This window comes from Haplochromis burtoni, unplaced genomic scaffold (genome assembly GCF_018398535.1).
Source record: "Haplochromis burtoni strain Fernald_Lab_line unplaced genomic scaffold, NCSU_Asbu1 Contig_421, whole genome shotgun sequence".
Lineage (NCBI taxonomy): Eukaryota > Metazoa > Chordata > Actinopteri > Cichliformes > Cichlidae > Haplochromis > Haplochromis burtoni.
Window position 1 is genome coordinate 223,227 of NW_024582782.1, and position 12,271 is coordinate 235,497.

A 12,271-nucleotide genomic window follows, 5' to 3' on the forward strand; every position below is an offset into this window, starting at 1 on the left:
TATACTAAAAAGAAGGTTGGTAGGTTTGATCCCTGGTTGCACCAGTCTGCTAGAGTATCCTTGAATGAGTTACTGAACACTGAGTTGCTCTTGATGAGTTCATCGGAATATGAATGTAAGACAGGAAACACTAAGATGTAGAAAAAAATGGTTGTATGAATGTGCGTTTGAATGAGACATGCTGTATAAAGAGCTTTGAGTGTTCAAACAGGCTAGAAAGGTACTACATAAGAACAACTCCACTTATCTATCCTAAGCACTGCCACATTTTAGGTTGTTGTCTGGACTTTGACTGAGCCATTGCCCATTGTGGATTTCATGACTGCAAGTTGTCCAAGTCCTTTGGTTTCAAAACAAGTCCAAATCAGTATCCCTCCACTACTGTGCTTGACAGCTGGCATGAGGTGTTTGTACTGTATGTTATGTTTGTTTTTTTGCCAAATGTGGATTAGGAACTTTATGGTCACACATCTCCACTTTGATCTCAAGTATTTGGCTTAAACCACAAACCTTAGCTGCTGCTGTGTTCTTTTTAGAGAGGAGAGCTTTATCTTGGCAAACATTCCAAACAAGACATGCTTTTTACAAGTCCTTAACATTTAATATGTTAACTGAGGCCGGTAGCATCTGAGATGCAGCTCTTAGGTTTTTTTGCAATTTCTCTGAGCATTTCTTGATCTGACCTTGCGGTAAATTTACAGGCACATCCATTCCTGGGGAGGCTGCATGTGTTAAAATATGCCTGAATGCTCTAAACCAGCAAACTGCCAAAACTGTTCAAATCTATTTGATAAGTAGCACCTGTCTTTTAATTCCCATGTAAGCAGTAAGGGTGTCCTTTGTTTTCACATTACTCTATGCAGTCCAGTCAAAACATTGCATGACTGTATGTGTGAAGGGAAACATGGATTAGACTGTTGACTTAGGTTGCAGGTTGCAGCAAATGCCACACTATCTGTGGTAATTTTGTTTGCATAGCAAGCACTACTTTCATAATTTCTTTAAAAACTTTGCATTGCTTCAACACAGTCCACCAAAACCTGTGTGTGGTTGCTATGCTGTTGTCAGACAAATTCCTATCTCTTATCCACTTAAGTAGAATTTCTATATCAGAATAGAAACTGGCAAAGAAGTAAATAGCATAAAAAATATGGATTGCAGCGTTTAGTAGCTCTAGGAAAAGTGTTACATCAAACCAGCCAGGTAGGTACAACAGTCTCATTATAACAACAGCCACACTCAGAAGATCCCATTAAGTATGTCACAGCCATCACGTTGAGTTGGCTGCTGACTACCTTACAAGTTGAATAAATCAATTATTCAGGAAGCCTCCTCTTTAATACCGGCATCTACTATGGTTCAATCGCTTACGGAGGCTTTGCAGACGTTGCAATTTTTGAGAGAGACCTAAGATGTACATTAACCAGCTCATACAAAGTCAGCCAGACAGTCAAAGAAAGGACAAGTTTGGGATTACAGGTTTATCAGTCAATGATTGTTCTATATCCAGATGTGACTGAAATACTCAGCACTGAAAATAAAAAACAAATAAACAAATAAAAATAGTGTATCTGAAATTGTGTTATTGTTAACAATCCATTGATTATGAAACCAACATTTTGTAGAATATTTATATAGTAATATGGCCATTGCAGTGCAAATAAAATCAATTCACCCTTGCAAATAACGAAAATCAGATTAGTGCTACATTTTCAATTACCTCTGTTACCTCTTTGGATTTGCAGTTGACTCACATGTGTCATATATGAATTTGAAGAAAAAAAATCAGCCTTTCATACTCTCAAATTAGTGATGCTGTCTTGAATTTATGTTATGCAACTCCATACCTATTCTTAGACAGCTGTTACCTTACATAGCCTTCAGTCCTCCTCATCTGTTCCTGACAGACTACAAAGTTAGTGAGCTGTGATTAGTTCTGTTGGCTGTTAGTTGTGTGTTTCCAGCCAATGAACATGAAAAGAAGCACCAAACCGCCAAGGCCCACAGATGACAAGTGTAGTGATTAAGTCATTAGCTGCGTGAGTGCAGACATATGCAGCAGGCCCATTTGAGATGGATGGAATATCTTTGAAATCATTTTCTATTGTATATTTAACTGACAGATGGTGTGGAAACATGCTGACAGTCACAAGGACTAAACCTTTTAAATGGAAGAAAAAAAACACTATAAAAATACATGCATGCACATATACATACACGCAGATGATCCCAAATATACTGTTGCTACTTTAGCTCTGGGGATTTTTGTTGGTACATGAGGAATTTGTCCTGTGCTTTCAGCAATTGAATGCCTCCACCATATATTTATATACACACCATATAGCTCTCATGCAGCAAAGACACATCCAACTCATTGGAGCATGGAAAAACTATGTCTTGTAGTGTCTGTCACTCGGATGTTAGCAGCAGATTCTTTGATTGCTGCAAGTAGTGGGACTAGACCTCAATGGACTGGGTGTGACAGACTAATTTATGGATTTTATTAAGTCTGAATACACTTGGTCAAGCCACTCCTAAGCCGATTTTTTTATAATGGCAAAGCACTTTATCCTGTAACCACCTTCGCCGTGAGTAAATGTGCTTGCCATGTAATGTTTGGGTGAATGGTCTGTCCACATGAATACCCTGACAACTAGATTTCCAAACAGTGAATGGTATTGTAAAGACATGCTCAATATTGTGGTTAATCTGGGTAACATGTGTGCTTGCACACAGATTTAGAAAAAAGCATAATACTAGCATACTTTTAGATGCCAGGATGAATGCCAGTATTTATACCACTGTGGATCATATATCATCATGCTGTGCATTATAAGTAATGAAAATAAGCACAGAACCAACACATATCACGCTCACTCTTTGTGTTTTTGAACTCTTTGATGCTGTGTTCAGTTAGCTGAATACTGGCAGGCTCAAATGGGACTGCACATGGTTAGTGCCAACAACTGCTGGCCTGGCAACGTTTCTGTGCCAAGCTTCATTATCAGAGTTAGAGACAAAGTAGAAGAGCCAACAGCTGTATTAGTCTGTGTGAAGAGGAAATATTTGACTTCTAATGGGTTGAAGCTGTCCTCTTGTTAAGGACTTAAAAAGCTTCTTATCTGCAAACAGAGGAGTATCTAATACACCAACACTTTACTAGAAGTACTTAAAAATCTTTTACAGTGATTTGACAAAGAAAAAAAATCCATAGCAAACATTTTGAATATTATATTCAAAATGTTTGAGTGGAAAGTAGAATCCTGTACACCCTCATCCTCTAGGATCTGCTATAGAAAATCTATCTACAATAACTATTCTTGGTTAATCACCAAACTTTTCAGATCAGTTGAGATGAGGATTCAAATACCATGTGAAACATAAATTAATATCAATGCACATAAAACAGATGGAAATTTCAGCTTATCAGTGGATTTCTTCCTACTGCAGTTTCTGATACTTTTGGTCATTCAAGGGTAAAGCAATAATATGCATGGATATAGTTTCAGTAAAAAATGCTATGAAATACCAGTGATGTGATATATATGCCACTGTACCACGAACATATAGGGTGGGAAAAAGTTTCCTTCACATGTCACTTTTGTTGACCCTCCACTTTTCCATTGCCTTATATAATTTTTTCTAATTTGACACTTTGTTTTCAGCATTGGACAGACATTTACCTCTCATGGAACCCAGACAGCTACCCTGGGGTTCAGAATCTCCGTTTCCCTTCAAATCTAGTGTGGGTCCCAGATATTCTTCTGTACAACAGGTATGTTACATTCTCATCTTTTTGAGTTGGTCTTATCAGGCTAGTGATTGGGTCACTTCATTGCTTTCCAGTAACTTTTGTTCATTTATTTTACTGATTAGAACCATGCTCATCTAGCAGATCCAACTATAAGTTAATATATAGATCTTCTAATACCATTAGAAGAACATGCCTTGCTCAAATGGCTTTTAACTATTTCAACCGGAAACAGATAAAAATCTTCTTTAACAAACAAACAAACAAAAAATTATTCTGACTTTTGACAACTTAAAACTGAATACAATTTGATATATACTTTTTTCATTATCAGTCATAAAGGACTGAGAAAAGGAAATTGTGTTTTTGGAGCTTGCAGAAGCCAAAACTTGAAAGCCATCTTCTGGCTAAAATGTCAATCTGAAGGGTAAAAAACACAATTTTGAAATGACAGCAAATCAATAATCATGACTAGGATTTGTTAGTCCAATTTTGGTAATCAGCAATTTATTTTACCATGTTAAAATACTTATTCATCAATTCATTGGCTACAACAGTAATATAAAAAGCTTACAAACTATTTCAGACCAAATTAAGTAAAACATTTCATAATGTCTTTTCAAACGTAGTTTCTCAGGCAATAGTTGCTAAATTTACCCATTATATAATTTGCAGTCCATGGGCATGACAACTTACACAGTTCTTGGTATTTCACCATTTTGTATTTAAAATTGTTCACATGGTAAAGTGTAGTGAATTAGAGTGGGTATTTAATAAAGTGTACTGACTTTAAGCAAATGATAAGGACAGGCAACACACATTACAAAACCTCCACTTTGCTGTTAATTACATTATACTGCCCACTAGAATAATCAACACTGTTTCCTCAAATTGATTTTTACCATTTAATTGTTCATTATATTTCATTATATATTTTGGTTTTTACATTTTCTCTCTTTCGCCATTCTTCTTCTATGTAGAAAAATATGCTTTCTTTTGTGAATGGACACAACACTACACTACATTGCCATGTATCTGTGTATCCAAAAACACAGCAGAATGAAAGATTCTATAGATGAAATATCACTCTGCTTACAGTATCATTTAATTAAATGATCGAGCCAATTCCCTCTTTGGGGAATAAACCATAACTCCTTTTAGGCTTTGCATCTGTTTCCAGTAACAGCATAGGACTCTGACTACTGAAAGCACTGTGCCAAGTGGGTAAAATTGCCAGTGCTTTGGCTAGTTTGAAAACTAATAACGATTCAAGCTTCAGAAGAATAGAGAGAATTTAATCTATATTCTGTACTACCTTTATTTATTTGGAGAATTCTTCTCTTCTCTTAATTCCATGTTTTAGGCCCTGTCACCGTGGTTGTAGACGAGGTTCAATTCAATAATGAACCACAGGCTCTTGGAAACATCCATCTGAACAAGCTCATTTCTTCCTTTATCAAAGAATTGGGCTTTAATAGCACAAAGGGGAAATAATCTGTCTCTTGAACACTGGCTCACTGGCTTCTCTGATACAGAGGTCAATAGAACAGAACCTCTTTTCTTTCAGCATATTTGGCTGGACATGAGGCTCCTGTGCTCATTGTCCTGCTTGGCTAGATTGAAGAAATACAAAGCGCTTGGGCTGCTTTCACAATGTCGTCTAGATCTGGTCAGATTTAAGAATAATTCAAGCACCTCACATTACTGCCAGTGACTGACTTGATCATTTTCCAGAGTCCTTTGCATTTTAACCTTTTCTGTGGCACCAGTGTTGTCCTCAAACATAACCTGATTTTAGAATTTTATAACATATACTGACAGCTGCCTACACAGTAAACAAATAACACAGAACATTTACCCTTTTGCAAAACAGCTGTGACATAATAAAAATCAACAGCAACAGCAACACCCAGTGTGCCTCTGTGGGGCACATCAATCATGATTTTGTCTACAAGCATTTGCTGAGAAAAATAGATAAATAAATAAAGTCAATAAATAGTGAAACAATATTCACTTCAGAGAAGAATTTGGTAGGTGTCTTGAAACACTTAAAATTCCTTTGAAAATTGCAGTAAAATATTTTAGGAGTTGCAACAGCATAGACAATTTTAGGACGGTTTTTTTTTAAATTTATTTATTTATTTATTTTATTGGCCATAGTAAGTAATCGTTAAAAGTTTAAACTGCAAAGTGGAAGACAGTTCTAGTTCTTACTTAAGGATGTCCACTTGCTAAACATTAATCAAAGAAATGTGCAAGGCAAGGCCACTTGAGGAAACGCTGAAGTGGTATTTATATAGTGCTCCAGTTTATGTGACTAAAACAGACAGCTATGTAATTGTGGATCATTATTAACCTGTCAAAACAGATGATATTAAACAGGGCATCAGCGCTTCACTTAACTCCTTGCAACAATACACTGCTTCTTGCTTACAAAGAAGTAGACTTGCGATGGGAAAAAGACAACAGGACACAAGATAGAGGTAGATTTGACTCCTGATGTTTCTGTTTCAGCTTCTTTAAGTTGATTAAATATTCTTTCATAAGGGAGAGATAGTGACAGATTTACAGCTTACCTATGACTGAGTGAGAGAGAATGAGTGAGAAAGAGGGATGGAAGCAAGAGCTCTGGGTGTCTACAAGGGATGATACAGAACATTAAGCGGCTTACAGTAGGGATAACTGATAATGATCAATATGCTCCTGACAGAGACCTAGATTGTAAATGACATTCTTCATGGATTCAACATAAATCTGGAGTAAAATCATTTACTCTTATTTTTATGAATCAAGAAAGCAAGCATGAGAGGAGATTAAAATTATGAGAAGATGTAGTTTTACAAATCCCTAATGGGAAACTAGGTCAGTGCAGTGGCAAGGCTTTAGCACACACATTTTTTTTTTAAATTCAAAGTGACAGGACCACCCTCATTCCACCCGCACCAAATCTCGACATTAAACCTCTATCCCCCATGTCAGAGAGATTTACCACTTCACTGCTAAGGGTTAGTAGGTAATGGGCATTGCAGGTTTTGGTTGCATAGGGAACAATCTAATGTATTTACCAACTTGTCAGATGTCAATTATTGGTATCCTTCACTCCCAGAAGGAATCACATCAAATTATCTTTTCAAAATTAAGATACTTTTAGGTCAGGATCTGCCCACTTTGTGTCACAAATGTTTACTGTCTTTACTACTATGCCCCTTAAACACAACATGAAAGCCATGGGAATCAGGACTGTTGGGCCAGCTGACAATAAGCTACAATGGTATACACTGGAGCCAGCTGAGGTGGTTCGGGCATCTGACAAGGATGCCTCCTGGGTGAGGTGTTCCGGGCATGTCCCACTGGGAGAAGGCCCCGGGGCAGACCCAGGACACGCTGGAGAGATTATATCTCTTGGCTGGCCTGGGAACGCCTTGGTGTTCCCCCGGATAAGCTGGAGGAGGTGGCTGGGGAGAGGGAGGTCTGGGCCTCTCTGCTTAGGCTGCTGCCCCCGCGACCCGGCCTTGGATAAAGCGGATGAAGATGGATGGATGGATGGATGGATGGATGGTATACATAGACCTTAAGTCAATCTTCAGACCATTCAGCCCTTTGTGCAAAAAATAAATTCTTATTTATTTATTTTATCACAGACAGCATGATGATGATGGCAGCGTAAAGTGCGCTCCTTCCCAAGTGGTGGACTCTAATGCAAGTGCACATTTCTAGTAGATTATATTCTGGATTGTGGATATTCAGAAATGCTACAAGTTCCAAGTCTTTAGCCATGGTTGACACTTCACTTGACCTTTCTTTCATCTGACCCTGGTCAGAGTCAAGCCTGGATCAAGCATCTTTGCTTTGGTCCCATCAGCCTCACATCAGCCCCTAAGATTTACAAAGTCTAAGCCCAGGTCAACCATGCTCATGTTCAACCCTCAAGGTAAGTCTGGGACTATGAAGTCTGACTGGCAATGTAGAATGTCTCCTCTCTGGTGGGGAAGACGCAGCAGACAGTATAGGAAATGAAAAGATACCAATGATCATATTCCTTCTACTGGTGTAGAGGTGTTTAGTTGGACTTTTATCTGAGAGAACAAAAAGGGTAAACCCTATGCAGCTGCACTTCTCAAAAAGGGTGATTATTTTTTTATGCCTATGAAGCAAAAACCAGTTCAAAGAATTTCATCTTATTGGAGTCTCTGAGTGGGACATTAAGGATTCCTGGCTCAGGACTTGTATCAGATACTGTTTGATCATAAGGTAGTTCATACAACAACACCTTAGGACAAAGATCAGTGGATTGACTTTGATATTATTTCAGAGAATGTGCATTTTAATGTACCGCTTTCTGTATCCTGGATAGTCTTTTTCTGTTTCTTTTTTCTAAAGAAAGTTAGTGACTTTGACTTAGTCAAGAATTTTTGAACACTAGGTTCAGAAAGTAGGGACAGTTGTAATTTTGTATTTGCTTGTGTCAGCACATAAACAAATCAATAATCTCCTCACATGAATAAAATATGAATACAATGACAATTCCTCTCTGTCAAAGACATGGATTTGAATATTTCATCATTTATAGAATCCGGAAAGCTTGAATACAAAAAGACTAAGCTTTCTACTTTTCTCATGTAAATAGTATAGACCATTTATCTGTAAAGAAGCATTACTTTTTTATATTATAGCTAGTTATCTAAAAGATAAATTGCTGACACACACTACAACAGTGTTTGACAAGAATGATATGTCAGTCCAGACCGTGTCATTGCATTTCTCCACTGACTATTGAAACCAGACTTCATATTCTATACTGCTATGTGAGAAACATATTTAAAGTTACAGTGCAGTAATGACCAATTTAATTTAAGTAATACTTTACTTCCATTTATGATTTATACATTTTCTTTTTCACTTTTAATACTGGGATATTACACTTTTGGAATTATTTATTGCTATAAAGTAAAGTTTTTGAAGAATCCCATTAAGAAAAAACTCAATAAAAAGTCAATTGGGATTTTAGACATATTGTAGTTTCCATGTGATCTTTTATTAATATGTGATCTAATTAAATGCGGTTAAAGTTATACATCAAGGAGTCATTAATGCCTGGGTCTCTGTGTGCTGTACATTATTCAAGTCATTGTCTTTCATATTAAACATTTATATTGGCATTTTGAGAGAGGGTTTAGTAAATGAAAAATGAAATGTTTTTATTTCAATTTTTAATGCTTTAATTTGTCCATGTGAGGTAGATGTATTCCGGATACCATTACAAGGCTAAATGCTAAGATCATTTATTCTAGGCAATGGATGAGAGCTACTCTGAAATATTCTCACAGTCTCTGTCTTCCACCCTTTAAGTGAAATAAATGATTAGATATAAATTATGGATGTAGCATTATAAATCTGCATCCATTAAAGCTTTGTCCTGTTACACGTCTTCTGGATTCAGTCCCAAAAACTTTACTAAAATCTATGCTCCACCCACAAAGCAAAAAGCTTGTCAGAAGAATTTGAAATGTTGTTTAAATGTTCCTCACTCTCCAGTTGCATATAGTCTCATGCTACAAGCAGTAAATATTTACTAATGGAAAATAACAGTGCGGTTCGAACTGTTGTCTGAGTTGCATTAACATTCATTCATCCTTTAAAATGAGATATATTGAGTTGCCAGTGCACCTCATTCAGTTTTCCTTTTTAAGAGGTCACAGCATACTGAAATATGTGAATTAAATATTATACTTGTTATGAATACATGGATAAATAGGTATAATTGTATGCCATTTACCGGTTCATTACTTTTGCAAGGAGGCTGTTTTCAGTCCATATGCTTTGTCCATTTGGTAGTTTTTCCCCTTCTTTTCCATCTCATTATCCAGCATAAACAAAACTCAACAGTGTTTACAACCGTGATAGGGTATACTTATACACAGGAGGCTTTGAGCTAAATGATAAAATTATATGCTAATTACTCATGATAACCGTGCTAACATACTCAGATGCTTGGCAATTTAGTTTAGTTCTTTCCATTTGATGACCTCATTGACAAGTTTTGACATCTGACAAGTATATTTCAATCAAGATGTGTTTTAATGAGTCAACAGATTTTTTCAAGCTAATCCCTACCCATCCATTCACTTCCACTTATCCTTTCCAGGGTCGCGGGGGGCGCTGGAGCATATCCCAGCTGTCATAGGGCGAGAGGCGGGGTACACCCTGGACAGGTCGCCAGTCTGTCGCAGGGCTAACACATAGAGACACAGACAACCATTCGCACTCACATTCACTCACAGATTCACATCTATGGGCAATTTAGATTGACCAATTAACCTATCCCCACTACCTGCATGTTTTTGGACTGTGGGAGGAAGCCGGAGTACCCGGAGAGAACCCGCGCAAACACGGGGAGAACATCTAAACTCCACACAGAAAGACCCCGGCCTGATGGTGGAATTAAACTCAGGACCTTCTTGCTGTGCGGCAACAGTGCTAACCACCGTGCCACTCTGCCTACTTCAGTAGGTCTGAATTATAACAGAACCAGAAATTACTTGGTCCTAAACCAAAGTACACAATTTCAGACATTTCAGTTTCAGTCTAGAATTTATTAAAAGCTACACTTTTTTATATTTTTCACATGCTTACTTTTACAACAATGAATAGAGGTCACTGTTGCTCGCACAGTGAAATTGGCTTCAAAGAACATGCTTCACCAAAAAGTCATAGTGATTGCTTTGATTACTCACAGTTGCCTGTGATTTTGCATGTTTGACCTCAAATACTTGGTAATTACTAGCTGAGGGACAGTAACACTTGAGTTTTACTACAACTGAGAGATTAGCTGCACAAGTCTGTCACTTCCATGGTTATTCCACTGGTCATTGACCAGTCTCTGCACCTGCAACTGTTTTCCTAGTGACACCCTCCATCAACCTCCATCATCCACTTGCAACCTGCCAGTTCCCAGATGGGTCCTGACCAGTCTGTAGAGCTGTATGACTGGGGCATTGTTAATTTTATCCCACATTGCAACCATAATTGTTAAGACACCTAGAATGAATGAAGTTAATGTCACATACTAATCTCAACATAATATGAGTCAGTGGTAGCTCACTATCTAACAGTGGCATGGTTTAATTTGACTGTTAGATGTTAATTAGTTGTTGGTATATTAAACTGTCAGTGTAGAAGACTTTATTATTAGCATGTGTGTTGTCAGAAGCTCAATAGATACAATTTCAGCATGACACAATCAAATCAGCCTAACAAAGCAAAAGTATTCTTCAACTGACTTCTCAGATACTCTTCTGGTTATTTTTACTCTCTGAAAGAAACATTAATCAGTTTTTGTGTTCCAGAGATTTTGAGCATGCGAAATAGATAATCCCTGGTCTGCTTGAAGGACGTCTTGGTAACAGACGACCGTGTTTATTTAACATGATGAGCAAAATTAAACACACTCTGTCTGGATCTTCACTAATCCCCCTTGTCTCTGCCTTCTGTCACCTTCATTTACCACTTGATGTTTTTTTGTCTATCTTTACTTTTGTAGTTGACTCTGACTCAGCTTAATAACTTCTATTCTCTTCTTTGTGTGTGTTTTTCTCTTCCATTTAATTGTTATGATAAAATGCCCCATTTATCTACTCTTGTCCCCCTATAGTGCTGATGAGAGGTTTGATGCCACCTTCCATACAAATGTGCTGGTCAATGCTTCAGGAGCCTGTCAGTACATTCCACCAGGTGAGACATCCCAGATATTTCTATATTCTTACACTACCGTCCCACACTACTCCCAACATGCTAAATCCAAATTGTCATCATCTTAGGGACATCATTATCTCAACATCATCATTACTGTTATCACTGCCATCAACACCCTTCTCATTCTCACCTCACTGTTCTGGTGAACAATCTCTATTCAGATTCCCAAGACAATGTCATTTTACAATCACTGAACATTAGAGACTGTTTCCACTTCCTCCACATACCAAAGTTGTTCCATTTGATATAGATCTAGTGACTTGGGGGGCCATGGAAGATCACTGAACTCACTTTCTTGTTCACAAAGACAGAATTGGATTGCTGTCTTGCATTGTTTTACTGCAACAGCCATTGGAAGATGGTAAATTATGGTATAAGAAATATATGGTCAGCAAAAATATTCAGACTATAGCATGCAGACATACAAGTTCAAGTTTGCAGAGAAAACTGTTATACCACTACAACCAACTTGGATTATTAACACAAGCTAGCTCTAGCCTCAGCATTGTCTTCTTGGCTGACAGGAGAAGAGTGCGTCATGGTCTTCCACTTATTATGCTTTCTAAAGGGCTTACCATCATCTTTCTGTCAGCTTTAACTAGTGTCACCATTCTCTTTTAGTCTTTTACATGCACTTTTCTGTTTGCAGAACTGCTGCTCACTGAGCAATTTTTGTAAACTCTGGAGATTGTTCTGGTGAAAATCTCAGGAGATCAGCAATTTCAGACTCACTCAAACTACCCTGCCTGGCATCAGCAAAGATGCCAT

The 12,271-nt window shown here is 37.6% G+C and overlaps 1 protein-coding gene across 1 annotated transcript in view; it reads left to right on the forward strand.

The window, feature by feature from the left end:
- The window catches only part of LOC102304346 (neuronal acetylcholine receptor subunit alpha-7), a 39,425-nt gene that overhangs the window by 18,049 nt on the left and 9,105 nt on the right, over positions 1 to 12,271 (forward strand). The window contains exons 4-5 of the mRNA XM_005944857.3: positions 3,666 to 3,775; positions 11,403 to 11,482. Of these exons, the coding sequence (XP_005944919.1) occupies positions 3,666 to 3,775; positions 11,403 to 11,482 (190 nt within the window). The remainder of the gene's footprint in view (positions 1 to 3,665; positions 3,776 to 11,402; positions 11,483 to 12,271) is intronic.